The sequence below is a fragment of the Polyergus mexicanus genome, unplaced genomic scaffold, assembly GCF_030449975.1.
Source record: "Polyergus mexicanus isolate NDT 795.1 unplaced genomic scaffold, iyPolMexi1.0 SCAF_14, whole genome shotgun sequence".
Lineage (NCBI taxonomy): Eukaryota > Metazoa > Arthropoda > Insecta > Hymenoptera > Formicidae > Polyergus > Polyergus mexicanus.
The window spans coordinates 2,592,345-2,612,675 of NW_027223334.1; the positions used below are offsets into that span (position 1 = coordinate 2,592,345).

General features: G+C 33.4%; 3 protein-coding genes across 6 annotated transcripts in view; 1 reads left to right on the forward strand and 2 right to left on the reverse strand.

Annotated features, from left to right (window-relative positions):
- The window catches only part of Atg4a (Autophagy-related 4a), a 57,560-nt gene extending 50,112 nt beyond the window's left edge, over positions 1-7,448 (reverse strand). For 3 of the 4 annotated variants that reach the window (XM_070307590.1, XM_070307591.1, XM_070307593.1), the window contains exons 1-4: positions 7,019-7,448; positions 3,816-3,942; positions 3,581-3,751; positions 1,090-1,267 (exon numbers count right to left, since the gene is read on the reverse strand). In XM_070307590.1, coding sequence (XP_070163691.1) covers positions 1,090-1,267; positions 3,581-3,751; positions 3,816-3,942; positions 7,019-7,039 — 497 coding nt within the window. In that variant the 5' untranslated portion in view covers positions 7,040-7,448. The remainder of the gene's footprint in view (positions 1-1,089; positions 1,268-3,580; positions 3,752-3,815; positions 3,943-7,018) is intronic. The other variant, XM_070307589.1, reaches the window with a different exon arrangement.
- Positions 7,449-8,177: 729 nt separating this feature from the next.
- Positions 8,178-9,343, forward strand: LOC138939130 (sesquipedalian-1). The gene is made up of 2 exons (XM_070306692.1): positions 8,178-8,659; positions 8,732-9,343. The coding sequence occupies exons 1-2, from the start codon at positions 8,366-8,368 to the stop codon at positions 9,083-9,085; spliced, it is 648 nt and encodes a 215-aa protein (XP_070162793.1). The 5' UTR covers positions 8,178-8,365; the 3' UTR covers positions 9,086-9,343.
- Positions 9,344-10,758: 1,415 nt separating this feature from the next.
- Positions 10,759-19,524, reverse strand: Hob (bridge-like lipid transfer protein family member hobbit). The gene is made up of 15 exons (XM_070306691.1): positions 19,296-19,524; positions 19,090-19,216; positions 18,834-19,025; positions 18,486-18,737; positions 18,124-18,288; positions 17,814-18,026; positions 17,465-17,732; positions 17,151-17,373; positions 16,946-17,064; positions 16,550-16,870; positions 13,707-16,244; positions 13,340-13,584; positions 12,224-13,280; positions 11,460-11,677; positions 10,759-11,360 (listed from the first exon to the last, which is right to left on the reverse strand). The coding sequence occupies exons 1-15, from the start codon at positions 19,352-19,354 to the stop codon at positions 11,076-11,078; spliced, it is 6,282 nt and encodes a 2,093-aa protein (XP_070162792.1). The 5' UTR covers positions 19,355-19,524; the 3' UTR covers positions 10,759-11,075.
- Between the last annotated feature and the right edge of the window lie 807 nt (positions 19,525-20,331).

Genomic DNA, 20,331 nt, shown 5'->3' on the forward strand with positions numbered 1-20,331 from the left:
TGCCTAATCTTTTAGAATTAATATTTTCTTAAATATTGAAAAAATCGCAAAATGGTACAGGACTTTTCTGTTCAGAATAACACTCTCTACCTTCCCTTAAAGGCTGTTGCGCGAATTTTCGGACACCCTGTATATATGTGCATACGCGATATAATTATTAGTATAATGTAATTATTAATAATATAATTGTTAGTCTATGAAACTGCGATTAACTGTTAAAAAATAATGTCAAACAAAGATTGACAATCATGCTATTTCTCTATCCCGCTAATATGATACACGAAGAATCGATAGTAATAAAGCAACAAATTACCAAATCTAATAGGCACCTGTGTTTTACATATTGTCTATTTGTTCATTTTGTTATCTATTATCCTACTATTATTATTGATTATCATACAATATTTAATTGCACGTATAATTTTAATTATAACTCACATATTATATTATGTAAGTTAAGTATAATTATAATATTTCATGTAGTTCCTAATGCACTTTTGCAATGTGTAATGCTTATCGGGACAGAGTTTCTAAACGACGTTGAATTACAGATGAAGGAAGGTCTTAAAAAAATTCAGAATATTCCGCCGAATTACTTGCGGTAAAGATTGATCTCAGCGACAAAATTAATGATGTAAATTATTGATCAAGAGTGTAAAAATGAGATTAAGGAATTAGTATCGAGGCACAGACGTCATCATTCCAATATGGCCGCGGCGACTACTCAAGAGCCTTAAGAAGTAGAGAGAGAGTTAAATGGATTTTCGTCTCAGACCCTCTCTCCCTTCCCTCGTCAAAAAATTTAATGTTCTGCTCTGGAAGACGAGCTCAAAATTTTTAACTTGTAGAACTTAGAAACTCTTAAATAAAATTCTAGTTCTATCGTATTCGTTTTTTTTTTAATTTGCCGTGGTAAAGGGGCCAGCTAGACAAAGGTTCACATATTTTCTTTCAAATCCTTTTATAAGGAATTTATATTATTGCAATATAAGAATCTTTTAAATCATATTTTGTTAAGAATGTGTTTGTTTAAATAAATTAATATATAATTGAATTAAAATTCTTTCAATATATTCGTATATTTCATACCTTAATACTTGTGCAATGGTGTTAGGACCAAACCATTGTCCAACTTCCTTTCCTTCGGATGCACCCATTAATGCAATTTGATGAATAGAAAAAGCAGCAGCTCTTTTATCTTCAAAGCGACTTAAAATTTTCAGATACGTGCTATTCTTTGTTTCTGGCATCCATTGCCAATCTTTACCTGTGAATCATAAATATGAAATGCTATAATAATTTATATGGGAATCTTTTTATATAGTTACAAACAGAACTTATAATTATATTGTAATATAATACAGAAAGAGGTAAACTAACATATATAAAATATGTATATCGAAAATATATTAAAATTTTTTTATGCAAGTTTTTGAGAAAAAATTTGAAAAATTGATGATATATCTGTATTTGTAAGTATGAATAATTCTCTTAATAATCTTATATCATATATTATTAAATCTTTTAACAATTATTAATATAATCCCATCAAAAAAATCTATGTAAATCCATGTAAATTCATATATTTATTAATCGAAAATTTCAAAGTTTATTATTGCCTGTCTTCCGTAACATCAATCGTTCTTTTCGCTGTGCTTATAAACAGTTATCATCATTGAGATCGGGCATTCTGACAATTCAAAAAAAATTAATATAATAAAATAAGTGTTTTTATTTGTTTAATATGCGCAGAATTAATATACTAAACCAATAAGTGCGATTTAAAAATATTTCTTTTTTATAATTAAAAACGTTATTTTTCTTCCTCGCTTTCATTTCTTCTTCATTTCTCCTTCTTTTCCCTTTTTCTCCCACCCCTTCCTCTCCTTCCCACCCCTTCCGCCTCCCTCTTCTTCTCCTTATCAAATAATCATAAATTATATGATAAAACAATAAGTTACTTTTCATAAAGCTTGGAATTATTTATTCTTCTAAAGAGAATATAAATTACTCTCTAAAAAAGAATATAAACTGAACGGTTTCATGTCATTCTGGCAAATAATTTTTTTTCTGACAGTGTTAAAAGCAAGTATAGTTCAAGAAAAAATTTAAAAAATGGAAAATATTTTTAAAGTCATGTCGTCATTGAACACCTTGTAAAAAAGTCGAAAGAAATTCATAATGACATGCAAGTTGTATTAGATGAATCTATCTATCATATAATTGTTCATAAATAGGTTAATAAATTTAAACAAAGCAAAATAACCATGAAAGCCGAACCTGACAAAAATCATTATTGAGATAGTATTAACGAATCGAATCATTGTTGGTCGAAGTATATTGAACTAAGAGACAATTATGTTGAAAAATATTTTCAAAAATAAAACAATTATTTTTGTATTCTAACCCATACATTTTTCATCCCATTCTCGTATATATATATTATTAAATTATCATATATCTATATATATATATATATACCCAGTCAGCCAGGTCTGTTCTAACAGATATTGCCAAGTGCTTGTTACAAATTATTGTCAGCAAAAAGGCTACAAATTTGGTACAAGAGTTGTTATCACCGATTAAGCTGGCAGATTGCCGGCAAGAATCAAGCAAAGCTTGCTAACATAACTACACAGCAAATTGGCGGCAGAAACCGAGCGAAGCTTGCTGACATGACTGACCAGATTGTCGGCAAAAACTGAGCAGGATCTAGAGTGCGAAATCTGATGGCAAATTGGCAGCAAAAATCGAACAAAATCTGCAGCTTATTACAAAGTATTATAAAATAGTTCAGTCGCTTATCGCTATGCGGCGCGTTATTCATTATCTATACCCGTATTCAAATTCTTGTCATGAGTGTATATAAAGCCTACAAAATGCTAATAATATTATAATATATATATTTCTATCAGTTTAATTTTTGACACAATTCTTATACAGGAAATTCAGATATTGAATTGATTTTTTGCAAATCGGACAGATAATTGTTCGATTTTCACTTATTCAAACAATTTCTGTCCAAAAAGATCTTTAATTTTATAAATTAAATTATTTGAATTTATCTATATGTTTTAACATATTAATATATGATTTTATATAATGTCTAATTATCTAATGGTCATTTTATGACCATAACTTATCATCATTTTGTTACTTAGGGTTAAGGCTTTAAATCTATTTAAATATATACGTTTATATGAATGGTCAAAAGCTGCAGAATTTGTTTGGTTTTTGCTGACAATCTGCTATCAGATTGTCTTGCGCAGATCTTGCTCGATTTTTGCCATCAATTTGACGTCAAATCATGTCAAGCTTTGCTCGGTTTTTGCCGTCAATTTGCTGTCAGGTTATGTCAACAAGCTTTGTCACCAAAACACAAGCTTAGTGCGGACACAGATGGCACTGGATTTGTTACCAAGTTTTGAGCGAATTTGATGCCAATTTGGCAACAATTTGTTATCAAATTGCTTACTGGGATATATATATATATATATATATATATATATATATATATATTATTATTATTATTATTAAGAGTATAGTATATATATTATTAAAAAATCATATAATTACATACCTAAATGTAATGTAATTAAAGCTTGGGCAAGAACCATTTGACCGCATCTTAACATACAGCCCCAACCTTTGTCAGATGTAAATGTGGAACTATAACCACCAATGGGAATAAAACCTTTGCGATAAGTAAACCATAGCATGGATCGGATGTCTCTACGTATCATATCGAGCTCTAAAATTTAATATCTTACAATCCACTTCATCGGAAACATATACACTTTGATTATTTATTAGACCTTTTAAAGCATTGTATTTCTTGCCAAGAATCCAAACAGGTTCGTCTGTTTGCGGTATATCCTCTGCCTCATCGAGAACATTTTGGGTAAATAGAGTGTCCATTATTACTGTCCTCACTGTTAATATCTATAAAATAAAATAAATATACTGCAATGTAAAATGAATTTGAAACTTAAAACTAGTAAATATTTTCATTTTCTTTTCCAGATTAATTTAATTTAAAAAAAAAAATGAAAATTGTGCAAATTAAAAACTTGCACATTGCTGCTTTATCATTTTATTTAACTCACGAAGCTTAAGCTTCTTAAAGCAAGCGTGTTTTTCAATCTTAGCTTTCTCATAGAAGAAAATATCTTAAAATTTGCGAAAGTTACAATGTGTAAAGACATTTCTTAAAAAATTCAAAATTTTATAAAAAATAAACCTTTTCACCGATCCTCACCAAATTCAATATCAATTATTCTTTAATAATACTCTATTCATATAAAAAATTTTTAAGAAGACATTTTTTAAGAAGATTTTCCGACGATTTTTCGAACATTCTAAATATATTGGCATAGAAAACTGGAAAAAAAATTTATCGCAAAAACCAAAGCTTCCTGTATGAAGCAGAAAAAAAAAGATTTTGCGCAGGTTTAAATAAATGTTTTATATACAGGGTGAGTTATTTTAATGTCCTCATCTAAAGATATTTCCCTATCTCTTTTACAAAAAAATGTTTTGTACAGTTTTGTGACTTCAAGATAGACATATGCTCCGTCCAGCGAGAGAATGACCTTAGTCTGCGCATAGGCGGTGGGAGGAAAGTGGGGAGAACATAGTACTCAATACCGTATATGTAGATACGGTTTTTGTGGGTAAAAACCTGCGCGAAACAGATGAATTTTCGTCCGACCTGAGGACATTCTCTCGCCGGACGGAGTATAGAATGGTACTATTGGTTTGAGACAGAGGAAGAGGGAGGGAGAGAAAAGGAAAGGGAGAGGGCGGAAAAGGAAGGGAGGGGGAGAGAGAGAGAGAGAGAGAGAGAGAGAGAGAGAGAGAGAGAGAAAGAGAGAGCGAGAGAGAGTAAAAAAGCGTGTACTATAACTTGATTATATGTATGTTTTGTGCGTGTGCGTGTGTGTATGTATGTGTGTATGTGTAAAGATATGCCCAAAAAGTGTATCTGATGTAACTCTTAAAATTAACAAAAATTAAAAATTAAAATGTATTATTTTTGTACATAACATTTTATTTTTTAATTAATTTTGTTTTTAGCGTTATCTACTGAACTTGAAAAGTTTTTGAGCTATTTTCTTGAATACAATAAAAAGCTACAATACATTATGATACTTATATATTTGTAATTTATTCGTAATAAACTTTAATTCTACCACAAGATCAATTGCGAATTTGATTGCTAAAGTAATAACGAACATCTTGGCCGCATTTTTTCAAATAATTAATTTTTTTAATTATATAATTATATACTAAGTTTACATTTAAAAAACTAAAGAAACTAAAAAAACTAAAAAACCTAAAAACAACTGAAAGAACAATTTAAATATATACTCAAATAAAATGTAGCATCATGTAGCAATAATGTCCAAGTCCAGTTATGATTTTATAACAGATTCCTATTTACTGTATTCTCAATTGTTTATTTTTCACTAGCATAAGCTATTAATACAGTGTAAAAGCAAAAATGCAACAAAATTCGAGTATTGTCTACTGTCGATATGTAGAAGCAAACATTGAGCAAGATTTGCCGTATCCGAAATCAAGAGACAGCAAAAATTAAGCATATTGTGTTATAATGTAAAAATATAGCAAAATTGCATCATGACTGCTAGCATAAATTAAATATTATAAATATTATTACATAAATGTTATCAATAAGTTGCCAGTTACTTGTAAAATTATTTTTATCCGCTTAATTTTTATGATACAATTTCAACAGATAATTCAAGATATTAAACTGATTGTTTAAAAACTGGATAGATCAATGGGTGTCCATTTGTCAATCGCTTAAAACGCAAAATAAAAGTTTGATTCCCATATAAATCTTGAATTTTACAAATTATTAATAAGTAAATTATTTATTGCAATCTAATTATTTTATTATATTCAACTATATGCCAACTTTTTATATTATATAGAATATAACTATATAAAGTGTAATACCATGTCATGTGTTACACAATATATTTATGACTAGAAAATTACAAGTAACTTGTAATTTACTGCCCTAACATTTTTGCAATAATACCTGCAATGTTCAATTTTCTCACATCTGTATTATTTTACCTAGGTAACCAAGCATGAATAGTCACATTAATTAATCACAGTATTGTCATATTGATTAATATAATTAATCATATTGCTGTTATGTTACCAACAATAATACAATTGTTGGTAATATGACAGCAATCTGACAAACAGTTGGCTATATGGGTAATTGTCTTTATCAGACATGTTCTATCTTTTACTTGTTTTTGCCATCACATTACGACAGTATGCTTTACTCGATTTCTGCTGAGTTTTTGCCATCAATACTTGATATGATCAATACTTGCTACACATATTCCTGCCATGTTTCTGCTATCATACAGTGTTTGATTTCTGCTGCATTTCTGTCCCCAATATTCGATATAACACACTTTCTTAAATATTTGCTATATATCTGTTTAACATAATATCAAACAATACTTGATTTTTGCTAGCAATTTTACTGTCATACTATATTAACAAATCATGGTGCCAAAAATTAAATTTATTCGGGGTACAATACTCTGGAATCTGGTGCAAAGTCATAACTGAATTTGCTGGTATACTGCTAGCATTTTGCTATCTGGGTAATATTGGGTTGAACGCAAAATTTGTGCCATCTTTTTTTATCTTCATCTGTTAGCAAAAAATGGAATGAACTTTCCGTTCAACCCAATAATTAACCCTTGTAGGTCACACATGTTTTTTGCTCTGTTCCTGGTCATATATGGATCACAATCTTGTCGCAGTTTCAGTTGTCTCAGAGTGCTTGAAAATATCTACAAAAATTTATATATATTCCTTGACATCTATAAAAAATTATGTATAACAAAAGTTAAAAAATAAATTTTAACTATTTTTTTTATTGTTTAAGACTCTTATAAAATTGCCTTGTAATGAGCAATAAGAACAGTAAGGTTAAAAGTAAGAAAATTTATTTGTACATACACACCTTCACCACAGCTAAAAACATTGGTCATCGCATCTGCATTGTCCTTGTATGTGACGAGGTTAGATGCTCCATTTGAAAACGAAAAATTGTGAAAATAATAAAATATAAATGCTTCTATATCAATTGATGAGGGACAAATTAATCGATGACGCTTCGAGAATTTCATTCGAAGTTATTTCATTTCTCGAATGTGCGATTTAAAAAAAAAAAAAGAATTCGATGCATTTTATATTTCTTATCGCAATAACCTCATAAAAATTGCACATTTTAGTTCCACTTTCCACCATTCACGTGCCACGTTCAACAGAGTAAAGCGCTCAGTAGCGAGATTCAATAACTTGTTATCGACAATTTTCGGTATCGTTAATTAATGACAGCCAATGGTAAGGACAATTCTAGTGAAAAGCGCAACTGCCATAGGCTATCGCTCGCTAACGACAACGATAATTGTCGCAAAAGACGTTAGAGAATCCCGCTACAGTTAGTGCCGGTCCACAATAATCATCTATTATGGATCGGCACTTATGTAGCGTCTACAATAGAGATTTTAAGGCTTAGGGCTTAAAATCTTTATTGTAAACGCCGCATTATCGTCACTGAACTATATACCATACTAGAGTCCTATATAGGCTGCGGTGGGAAAGACGCTAAAAATGCTTTGAAGCATTTAATTGACCAATCAGGGCAAAGAGAGTAAAAATTTCTTTATTCTAATTGGTTAATGCAATGCATCGAAGCATCTCTAGCGTCTTCTCGACCGCAGCCATAATCAATGAAGCGATATCGCTATCTCTTCCATGCTTCTCACGATCGCCATGTTGGGCCCGCAGCTGTCCATGTGTAATTTAAAATGTCTTAGAAGATATTTAAAATGTTTTTTTTTTAAATAACATTACAAATATACTTTTTTCTCACTTACGGTACGCCGGTTGCGATTAGTTTGCACGTAGGATTCACTATGTGCAAGTTAACCGCCAACATAGGGCACGTTCCACGTAACGACCGCAACGCTCGCGAGTATTATCTGTCTTTGTTTAACTTTTGGTGACCAACAAAGATGAAATGATACTGTGAGCGTTGTGATCGTTAAGTGGAACGGGCTCGTAGCGATCAGCCAATCGGCAAGCGGAACGCCATTGTCGCTTCTCTGATTATGTAGGACTCTACTGTGTTGAAGAAGAAGAAAAAGTGTGCATCTTATACGTGTGACAATATCTGAAAAATTTATCTTCAGCTGTGTGTATTTACAATACAGTTTGACATTCATCGATTACAACTTCACCTCATTCTTACTGTGAGATTGTACTGCGAATTTACTAGAAATTGAACGAAAATTCATTGCTAAACATGAAAATCAATGAGAAAAATATGGTAGCATTTGCTACTTCTGCAACACCAATAGACCGTGAAGGCTGGTTGAATAAACGTGGTGAAATGAATCGCGGATATCAAAGACGGTGGTTCATTCTCAAAGGAAACATATTGTTCTACTTTGATCGACGTGGTGACAAAGAACCAATGGGCATGATTGTACTTGAAGGTTGTACAATTGAATTAGCAGAAGATGAAGAGCAATTTGGCTTCAAAATAGTTTTTCATGGTCTAAACAATAGAAGCTATGTTCTAGCAGCAGAATCTCAGGTGAATACATGTTGATAATATATTTATATTTATTTTTCATGCTTTATCTTTAATAAAAATAACAATATTTAGGAATCTATGGAGCAATGGATGAAGGCATTAGCTTGCGCCAGTTATGATTATATGAAACTTATGGTGACAGAATTACAACGTCAGTTGGATGCTGTAGAAGAGGAAACAGCATCCATACCGATGCAACAATCTCCTAAAGCTCCACCAAGACAGCGACATAATCCATTCAATAAATCAGACTGTCATCATCGTTCCCAGAGTGTCAGATCGGCGCCTGGTAGAACAGAGAATATACCCAGAACTAAAATAACTTTTCGTGAACTTCATACAGCATATGGCAGGCGAATTCTGGCAGATTTGAATACGTGGAGACATGCAAGGAAAAATATAGAAGTACCTTTAATAACTCTATAACTTTATACATGTTTTGTAAATATTTGAACAAATCTATGAACTTGAACAACGAATCAGGAGAACTATTAGTTGAAAGAGTCAACTGTACATCAATAGACAAAAAAGTTTTTTAGTACGCATACATGCGAGCGACGCACACATATGTAAAGAGAGGAGAAAGAATAGAGAGAGATATCTCAAGAGAGATATCTTGTGATTATATTGTTCATAAACAATATAATTCTTTATAATTTTGTACTAGTTAAAAACTTGTGCACACATATGTGTATAAAAAAGTGAAATTACTTGATTTCGATAAAAATAGATTCTATAACAAATATAATCCTTTATTCTCAATGTTATGGAGAAAAATTTTTTCACAAGCAACTTTAAATTAATTTTGAATTGTTATTGTTCCGCTTTTTTCAGTAATACAATTACCATAATGAGATATTTTCAACAATGAAGATAGTAAAAAATAGCTGTGAAATGACAAAAAAGAAAAAAAAATTGCTGACACTTATTTTTACACATTTTTCCAAAAATTTTCTATAGGTGTCATAACTTTCTTATTATTGTAATTATAGTGTAGAGAAAATAGAATTGTAGAATGCTTCATTTTAAGAGTAGATTCTAGCGTAACAGATAAAAAAAATTGATTTTTTTTGTTGTGTAAATCAAAAGTACATTTCAAAAATATTCTCCTACAGTATTAAAATCGAATTCGCAAAAATAATAAAGTTACAGCCTATTTAGTGAAATGCATCAGAGTTTGAAACAGCAAGCGGTGGTAGTATAAGAGAGGTATGTTTGAATGAAACGGGAAATCGTGGATTAGGATTTAAAATCGCTGTCATGTGCTCTTGTGGTATTAGAAAAATCGATTCCTTTTGTAAAGGCTATCACCCCATACTAAATATAATAGAAAAACATACACAATATGGTCATCGTGATCAGAGAATGATGCAAATTATTTGCCGATTGCTATAATGAAAAACGGCTACTGAAAACGGAGCGTCGTAGCTTAGAAAAATCCAAAGAAGCTTGTACGGTCCATAAAATAAAAAAAAAAAAAAAATTTAGCAGTACCTTTTTGAGAAAGAGGAAAGCATATTTTATGAAGTAAAACTACAGAATAGGACACCCACCTCCAATAATCTTGATCTTGATATATGTTATCAAGGTCATGATCCTGAATAGGTTCTAGCCGTCGTTCGTTATTTATTAAAAAGTTATTAACAATCAGATTATACGATAAGAACAAGTATTAAATGCGATAATATGAATTTCTCCATAAAAAAAAAGAGGTAATTATACAGAAAGAGAGCAACCTCATATATGATCCATTTAAAAGTTACGAAGGATTAAAGTTTCCGTTTTATACAATATTATATGCTTTATTAAATACATAAAAAAAATTTTTAAATCAAAATTTTTTGTATTCTGAAAATACCTCTTCATATCCCAAAAAAGTTTTTTCGGATATCATCAATAATTTTCTAAAAAAAATTCATAGAAACCACCTATTTTTAGAGCTGCTACACTTGGGCGTATCGCAGGGCCGAAAATGAAAAGATAGATATCGCCCGCGATATTTTAAGCCGATAAAACTCGTATACGTAAAATATTTACATTAAATCATACATCATTGTATTCGTTTCAAACGCAAAGCGCTAAAACTTTTATTGTGTCGAAATATCAACATCGTTATAAAAAAATGATACATACCTCTCCGTTCGTTAACACAGATAGCCTATGTAAGCAATTACTGTGCTCAAAATAGAGTTCGATTTGAACCATTTAATTTGATATTTATAATTTATCTCTTTTAATTTAAAAGATAAAAGGGGATGGCCACTTTTGGTGGGACACCCTGTATATGTTAGAAATTATTTTTCTTTTATGCAATTTATTTTTTTGTATAAGAAACAAATATAAGCTTGTGTACATAACATTTCTAACAATGCCATTAATAAATAAATTACTACATATAAACTATAGCATGTACAAATTACTTAAATTTAAATACATTTTTTTTTCTCGCGTCTCCAGGAAGATGTCTGGTACCTAATAAAAGACGAGCTTTATCCTTTTCCTGCGGCACGGATTCCTCGGGTGGCCCTCTCGGTTTTATCTGCAATTTTTGTTTGATGGCTTGACTCAGTATTACACGCCTAGAATCGCTCTTCATAGCGAGCAACAGATCTAGCCATGTCCATGTCACATTATGATACTCCAAAGTTGGTATAACTAGCGCAAAATCACGCACATCCTCAAGATTTTTTTCTTTGTTTCCCTGCAAGAATAAATTAAATAAGTTTAACAAATAATTTTCATGAAAGCAAATGAGAGCAACAAAAAACATTTTCTTTTTTAATTTATTACAGATCATTACCTTATATGATACGCGTACAGGTACTTCTGGTATTTTAATATATATAAATAATTTGTTTTTATCTGCCCTCTCTTTCATCTTCTCCACGTCGTCTCTCCTCTCGATAGGTACATAAAAGGAAGAGTCACGTTGTGGCGCTGGTGCTTCCTCTATGCCTTCCGGATCTCTCTCAGGAAAACAAAACTTGAGCATAGTATTAAAGAATTTTTTTGTCAGACCTAAAAAAAGCAAAACGATAATTTCATAAATTATAAGAGCTAAATAATGATTTATAATTTACAAAATTGAAAAAGATCTATATAAACAAGATATGTCTAAATCTAGATACAAAAATGATAAGGTAGTGATATATTGCATGTCCAAACGGTTGAATATGCAATTCTGTCAGAAATATTTCGACTTTTAAATTAACTTTCATGCACAAAAAACAATATGTGAAAAATAAGAATCCAAGTGAAGATGGTAATGCAAAATGTATCAAAAATCAAAAGTAAAATGAAGAAAGCAAATTCTGTCCACTTCAGCTGAGCAGAGAATTAAATTACATATAAGATAAATCCAATATTGAAGTAAACAGAATAAAAAGAAAACAAAATCGCAATCAAACGGAGTAAAAAAAAACGGGGACAAAAAAGTAGCAATCAATCAAAACAAAAAGACGAGAACTAAAAAGTGATACATAATATGATGTATTAAAATAAAACTGTATATTATATACTATAGTTATTATAGTACTAGAGAACTAGAGTTATATTTTAATTTACCTATTGTAAGAGGTACCACATTGATCTCAAAATGCTCTTTCACAGATATCCCCGCTACTGGCGCTTTTTCTCTGCAGAAGACTCGAAGAGCCCTTTGCCGATCTACAGGCATATTGCTTTGTAACTCTGTGGGTACAAGTACTTCTGTATAGGTTTGATTTGGTAATAGATTTGTCATCCGGACGTATCCCAGTTCCAACAAATGTTCTACCGAATCATCAGTTTTGCTGGTTTTTGTATAAAGGAAATTAGTTAAAATAAGATCGGCTATGCCTAGCTGACCGTCTGCGTCCGTCAACCTCCATTGTGCATGTTTAAAGCAAATCTCAGCCACTCTAGCCACTGCAGCCGGTTTGTCCTTTAGCGTAGCCGACGCCGCAGCCGGTGCAGTGGTCTCTTTATAACAATTCAACATGACGTCCAATTCTTCCGCCTTGGCACTAAGTTGTTCTTTGCATTCAAAGACATTTGTTTCTAAACGTTCCATTTCCGTCAATAACTCTGGACTCGACTCTTCGGCCAGTGCCTTCTGTACTAAATATGTCTCGCGTTCCAAGCGCCTCAATTTCGCCACTAAACCGCGCACTGTATTCTGCAACTGCTGTATCGGTCTTTTCTGGTCTTCAACAGAATGTAATTGTAATTGAAATCTCATCCTCTGCAATCTCTCCGAAGCTTCCTTTCGCCTCGGCTCCACATACAGCAATAAGTTATTAACTATGTCCAAAATCATTGCATATTGTAACGAATTGGTGCATACATCCAGATCATGATGCATCAATGTAAACGCATCAGCTGCGGTCAAATCTTTTCTTTCCCATGGACTAACTTCTTCTCTTGGTGGAGGTGGTATTTGATCCACAGAACTCACGTCCAATGTTTGACCATAACCGACATAAAAGAACTCGCATTTACATCGAGACACTATGCGTTGTAACTGATGCTGAGGACCGCCACCGCCTCCTACTGTTTGACTAACCACTCCACCAACGCTCTGACCAGATCCCACCAGAGCTGGGACATCTGGCAGACCAACTATGATGGTGGAATCTTTCTCCTAAAATATTGATGCATGCTAATTTTTGCTACATATATTTCACACATTTTCAGATATACCTGTATATTATCCAATGTCAGCCACATAATATTATCGTCGATATTATCGTCGATGTTCGCGCATACAGTAGCATAGTATTGCATGCATTCCAACGAGCCGACCCAGGTTGTTTTCGGAACAAGAGATCGCTCCTTCCAAACCGGGTGATGGACTCTCTGCAGTATCTCTGCTTTAGCAGCCGATAGAATAACGTAACCGCGAGTCTCGATGCCTTTCAATAGCACTTGGCTATTCACCAAAGCAACTAGGAAAAATTTTGTTTAAGTTCTCATTTTTTACATTGGTAAAATAAAAATACAATTCTTCATTTGACACAAAACATTATTTGTAATGTTTACGAATAAAAATGAGGCAAGAAATATATACTTAGCCAGTTTTTATGTAAGACATCATCTTGATGGCACGCCGCTAATCCGCGTAGTTGTTGTCCCCTAGTCTGCACTGATAGATCGTCACTAAAAGCCACAGGTTTGTTTACAGCTTCCGCTATCAACCTCTGCAGCATTCCCACCACCTCACCTTGCTGCGGCTTCACTGAAGAGGACGGTGTTACTTGTGTGGGCGCGCTTTGTTGGTCGACTACGGTCGGTCTAGTGGCACGGTTCTTATGTGGTGTTGAACTGTTATCCCTGTGGAAACCTTTTAGTGCCGCGGTTGACAAATTCTTCTTGAGCTGCTGAGTCTTGATAAAAGAGTCAAAGAGTGCAAACGCAACATCGCGATTAGTCTTTGTCCAGGCGCCTCGTAGATCGTGCACGACCAGTCGATGAATCGGTGTGTCCCCGCTTACACCGGTGACCATTGCCTCTCTCCCATAGCTAACACGTGCTACACTCAAGCAGTAACATTTCTCAACCGGTTGACGCAACGACGCGCTCTCTACTTCATCTTCTTGTAGTGCGCTTTTCAGCCAAATCTCGGCATCGCTCAATTCACAATTCATGTACACGACAGACCATTCTGCCCGTGGCCGATGGATTAATCCGTCATCAATTGGATGTAGTGCTAGATTATGCTCCGAACTACAGGCTACTCTACCACCGGTCACCTCGAAGCCGCGTTGCATGGCGAATGACATCCAATAATTGACATGAAAACGATGAAAAGCTAAGGTCAGCCGGATTTTCCTATAGTGCCTGCTGAGTTGTTTCTTTCTAGGCCTAATGTTCTTGAATAAAGGACCTTTTCTCGTAGGTCTTGTTGCGCCTGATAATATTAATTTGAGATTCTCGAACCATCTCAACGTACTACCATAGAGTAATGCTGTTGGCGCGCTAGCCAGCGTAGGTGATCCAGTTGGCTTAGTCTCGAGAGAGAGACTAACATTAAGATTTTGAGAGCGAAACGCTCTGAACGAGTCATGTTCTTGATTGCTTGAATACTCGGGTAATCGATCTGGGGCGCAAGGTATAGCAGCGTGATGATCACGCGGATCGCCTAAGCATACCCATGCTAATTTGATACTTAATCTGACATTAGGCAGGTGTAATAATCGGCAATCATCATATTTGCTAGCTGTACGCACGTACACGTCAAGATCTCCTTTGATGATAATTTTCCCTTGTGTCCAATCGAGCGCCAGTCCAGTCCATGTGAGTTCCATCTCTTCTGTAGTGTTGTATGGATCTAGAGAACCGTGGAGCAATACCGTCAACTGTTTCACACAAAGTGTCAATCTACCGTGAAGGGCTAGTCGCATTTTATCCCAGAATGGCAACGGTGGGCTTGGATCTCTCGATGGGTGAAGAATCTTCTCAAAGCTGAGGTTACACTGAGCTATTACTGGTTCCCAGCATGGTCCAAACGCATATCTGAATTTGTCGATGTCCCAATTAAGATCGTGATAATACTTCAAAGATGTCATTCCTCTTTCTACCACTATATCCTCCCAGGGTGCACCAATCTCAATTCTCACGGTTCTCTTAGCCCTCAATGGCGCGAGAGCTTCTGCCCCGGCTAACCTACCCCATATATTTAGACTTTCCACTAAAAGCAGCGGCTGCGGGAAATCGCGAAGTTGAAGTTTCCACTCGGCGCATTTTAGGCTGATTCCTCGGATCCATAATGTGCTGAATTCTAAACCATCTTCAGGCCAAGGAGTTTCCGAATCCATCTCTTTAAGAGCTCTCACTTGTCTCTCTATACCGTTTATGGAGGGGTCAGCTAAGGCTAATATCTCTAGATCCAACATGGTCCATGCAAACAATCGAGTCCTCGCGGGACCTGTTCGTTGCATTTGCTTCCATCTCTGTACATAGATTTCTGCATTTTTCTTATTTAAACTGGCATATAATTCTTCGACTTTTCCTTGTGGGAGCAATAAATGCGCACGGCAGAGTTCCTGCACCTTGGCATCCAACATCGCTTGCCGTTTCAAACTTTCCTTATATTCATCTTCTAATAGTTCGTAATTGTCACGCAAACGTACTTCAAATGGATCATCACTGACCTCGAATGTCCATTCTTTGATCTTGATGATCAAATCACAGGGCAGAGATTCCTGTTTAAGCATGTTCGAGGAATGAATCTCTTTTAACCATTTTCTGATACTGAATAACTCATTCTGTATCGCGTTTGTAAATTGATGTTCATACGGAAAACAGATTTTAATAGAATCGATGTTTAATGCCCAGCACTCATTCCAATCCAATACAAAACCTTCATTGCTTTGCCTTTCTACTCGCACTTCAGTATTATTGAGTACTTTGACTAACTCGAAACCCTCAATCATAATTACATCAGCAATATCTAAGGTAACTCGAATGTAGGTGAGTGTCCATTCGCCTTGCGACCAGCGTAATTGATCAGAGGTCAGTATCAAGAAATGTTTAGTGGAAATATCTATAGAAATAGTAATCCCACCCGTGGCTAGTAAATCCAAAACACGTTTCTTTCTATGCACCTCTAAAAGTGAAGCAAAAATAATTGTTTTATACCTAAATACAGGATGCTGACCATAATTAATTAGTAATTAATAATTAGGTTTGGTAAATGTTTCTAGAAAAAGAAACAAATTACATTTACGTTTAAAATATTAGGTTTTTTTTCCTAATTGAACATATTTAGGATATCCTTGGCCGTCGGTTAAGAAATTTAAAGATTCAATCAATGAACCAGCAAGGGTTACATGAATTTCTTAAACCGATCTGGCGTCAAATACCCCAGTATCAAACTTGACGATTTATTGTGCTGTAATGGCTTATTATTACCTTCGATACGAGTTGCACTAATTTCTTTCATGACAATAGATCTGAAATCTTTAGATTCCATCCAAACTTGCAATAAACGAAGATGTAAATTAGGACTCCATACTAGATTAGTGCCATCAAGACTGATATTTATAGCATCAGAATTAATCGCAGCTTTGCACTTTCGTATTGCTAAAAACGGATGAGTTAAAGTTTGCGCATGTTGACACATAATCGGTTCATCCTTATTGAGAGTTATTGCGCTCATGCCTTCCGCCACACCTACAAATCGCTTTGTGTTTTGTTCCAAAGTAGCTATATCTAAACGCGTCATTATAGACACTAAAACAAATGTATGTAATGTATGACAAATTTTTAAACAGTATTATAAACGTATATATATTATTATATACTTACATTTGTTTTCTGCGATAAAGAATAAATTACAATTTGTTATTTTGAGATTCAATTGGATAGGATTACATGATACTATAACTTTTCTTTTTGTCACTGGTTGTTGATACTTTTTGTAGCATCTATAATAATTTTTATGATTATTTTTATCTGTATGTCATATGTTCCTTTTTAAGTATTAATATTGTATATCTAATTTTACTATTACTTATAAGCTTGTTCAAGAAATTTTGCAAGCTCCAAACTCCATTCTGCTATAAGAGCATCAACTGCAATTCCCATAGCATTATTACGGGTTGTTGCTAGCAATACCCCTATAGAGAGTGGGCTCCCCCATTGATGAGACATTTCAGAGATATTGCCATTGGCACCATTTAAAGTACAATATAAGGACTCCAAGACTAATTCTGTATTTAAATTTTCGGTTTTGTCTGTGTCGAAGACATAGAATATATATAATATCATACATAGAAGAAATTAATATTTCAATTCATAATTTAATAAAAAGTAAGCATAGTGCACCTGCAGATAAATTCAATGAAAATTTCATGTGTGTGACACTGCAAGCTGCTTGTTGTACATCTGGCAATTTTATATTCAATGAAGAATCATACAGCTCAGTATTTAATGTTATTTCAAAATTTGGTAACCTGTTTTTCAGTGATATATTGCTAACAGGCTTTGAAATGCCACTTTCATTATTATACAGCAATAATACCCAGTCTTTATGATCATACATTATTGAAAGAGTATTCAGCTGTATCGCAATAAATAAAATATTCTCCTCTAGCTATATATAAAATTAAACAAGTGTGACTTAATTACACATTCTTGTTTAATTTATTTTCATTAATATATTTTTAACTTTTACCTTTGTATCAATTGACATTGAATGTAAGGTTAAAATGGGCAGTTTTCCACGTATGCACAGACCATCTAAGTTTACAGTGAAATTTAATCGTGTTCTGTTAGCTTGAAACTTTGCATGAACTTGAAGACTTCTTAAGGTACCTTCTAAACCTATCATATTACTATCTTCCCTACCAGCTATTATCAATGAATTGCCGATTTTCAATGTAAAGTCCTAAAAGTATTATTGATGTCACTCTAGCAATACATATGATTACAATAAGAGTGATTATATTAATATCTATTATTTTTTATCTATAATAAAGACTTACTTTGGGCAAAATAGGTGCTAATCTAGTTATTAAGTCATTAGAGGAATTATAATGTACATTGCTGCAAGTATAAGTTGTAGTATTTAATGTTCTTCTATCTCTTAAGAACTGAAGGAGACCTGCACCACCAGATCCTTCAGTTTGAACTATTCCAATACATAATGTCTATAAATCAGACCCTATATAATTTCTTTTGGAAACAGATGGTGATCAGATATTTGCTTATTAAAAATCATTGTATATATTATTTTTAGGTATAAAATAGATATTGTGTCTATATAATAGTAGCAATATTTATTATCAAAAGACTATTCTTTTCATATAGATTTAAGTATTGAGGCAACAAATTTTTAATACTCTACCTCAACTGAAAGTTCTCCTTGAGCCTTAAAAGTGGCTTCAACTGTTCCAGCAAATGTTACTTGTGAGAGACATGCATCGGAAGCATGTTGCAGTAATTTCATAGTTCCACCAACAATGGTGGCAGATGCTAAAAGTGTGCATGCACCATGTACAATACTGGCATCTAAGCTTAAGCTTTCTGCATTTCCATTAGCCAACCAACCATTACCAAGAACAAGTAAACTTATGTTTTCTACATGTACAGCCATAAACTAAAATATAAAAATTAAAAATGAGTATGTTCTCCGTATAACAAGTGTAGTCCTATAATGTGGAAAAATAAAACTTTTTGTATAAATATCTTATACCTGCACAGATTTTATTATTATTGGAGGTATCTTCTTATTTCTAAAATCTAATAATTCATCAGATTGTTTTATCTTACAAGTTGGGTGAATTGGAACATCCTTATTTATTCTAACATCTTTCATAACAACAGCTAATAATTTTGCTACATCACTGCTAAAGAAACTGCTGCGTATGCGTATTTCTTCAACTTGCTAAAATTAAATATTGTTATATTGCATTTTAATATTTGCATAAAATGTAACTTGAAAAACTCACCAGTGTAAAACCATTTTTAGTTATATTTACATCACGAAGTCTAAAATAAGGTAAAGAAATATGACCCACTCGCAAATGAATTTTATAACAACGTTTCACTATCCATGCTAATAATCTTGGTACTATCCTATTAAAAATAATCATAACAATTATGTAATATAACCATTTTATGCTGATATTATTTTTATTTGAATTTTAATACTTACCGGGTAAAAAAACAATAAAAGATTAAAAAGACTATGCAAAATGCAAATAATCCAGTCATATTCTTGATATGTGTTACGTCTGAACGACGCTCTTTCTCTTACTATACCTCGGTTAGTGAGAAAAGAGTAGCTCTCTATTTTTATAGGGCAACCTGTAACCTGTAGGGCAGTGATGAAAACTGCGTTCCATTTCATGCATGATGCGCATGATTCATTACTTATCCTTGTTTAACATTCGGTGAACAACAAGGATAAGTAATGCATCATGCGCATCATGCATGAAACGGAACGCAGTCCGTAGCTCATGGGAAATATCTCACAGGCAGAACCTTCTGCGCATGCGTGAATGACGTCACTGCCTTACGTTAACCCATCTCGACAGACTCGTGCTTAGGTGTAATATAGAACACTTTTTAAAGTCTATATAAATTTTCTATTGTTTTCGTTAATATTTGATATATTAAATACCTATTATCTCTTTAGGTATCAACAAAATAAATTTTAAAAATTAAATTATATATTATTTCTTGCAACATTTCCTATACCTTTCCCGTAATGGGGCGTAACGATACCCTTTTTACAACGTACACTATACGCTATTGAGGCCAATTGACGTTTGCGTTATTGCGCATGTGCGAGATTTTTCCCACGAGCTTTTATCACTGCTAGGCTGTGTTCGGAAACATCATCACACGAGTGTCGTTCTATCTTTGTTCAACTTTTAATAAATAACAAAGATAGAACATACGTTCGTGTGCATACGAGTGATGTTTCCGAACGCAGCCCCGTAGGGCAGAGCTGCCAATTAGTGAGAAATGGAAGCCCCCACCATTTATCACGGGACTTAAGCCGGGATTACAATGAACTTTATGTAACGGGACGGGACGGGATATAATGTAACGTGACGTTAACGTAAACGATTGAATACGACTTTCAAATTACGATCGCCGTAACGTATCGTGAAAAGCGATTTAAATTGAAAAATGAATTCTACCGTGAGGCAGTATTATCAATTTTTTAATTTAATTTTGGCCGG

Bases quoted from the DNA above. Each gene is read 5' to 3' on its own strand.
- LOC138939130 (XM_070306692.1), top strand. From the start codon at position 8,366: ATGAAAATCAATGAGAAAAATATGGTAGCATTTGCTACTTCTGCAACA. The intron at 8,660-8,731 runs GTGAATACATGT...AACAATATTTAG, and splicing joins TTCTAGCAGCAGAATCTCAG to GAATCTATGGAGCAATGGAT.
- Hob (XM_070306691.1), bottom strand. From the start codon at position 19,354: ATGACTGGATTATTTGCATTTTGCATAGTCTTTTTAATCTTTTATTGT. The intron at 18,289-18,485 runs GTAGAGTATTAA...TCTGATTTATAG, and splicing joins AAGGAGAACTTTCAGTTGAG to ACATTATGTATTGGAATAGT. The intron at 17,065-17,150 runs GTAATAGTAAAA...AAATTATTATAG, and splicing joins TTTCTTGAACAAGCTTATAA to ATGCTACAAAAAGTATCAAC.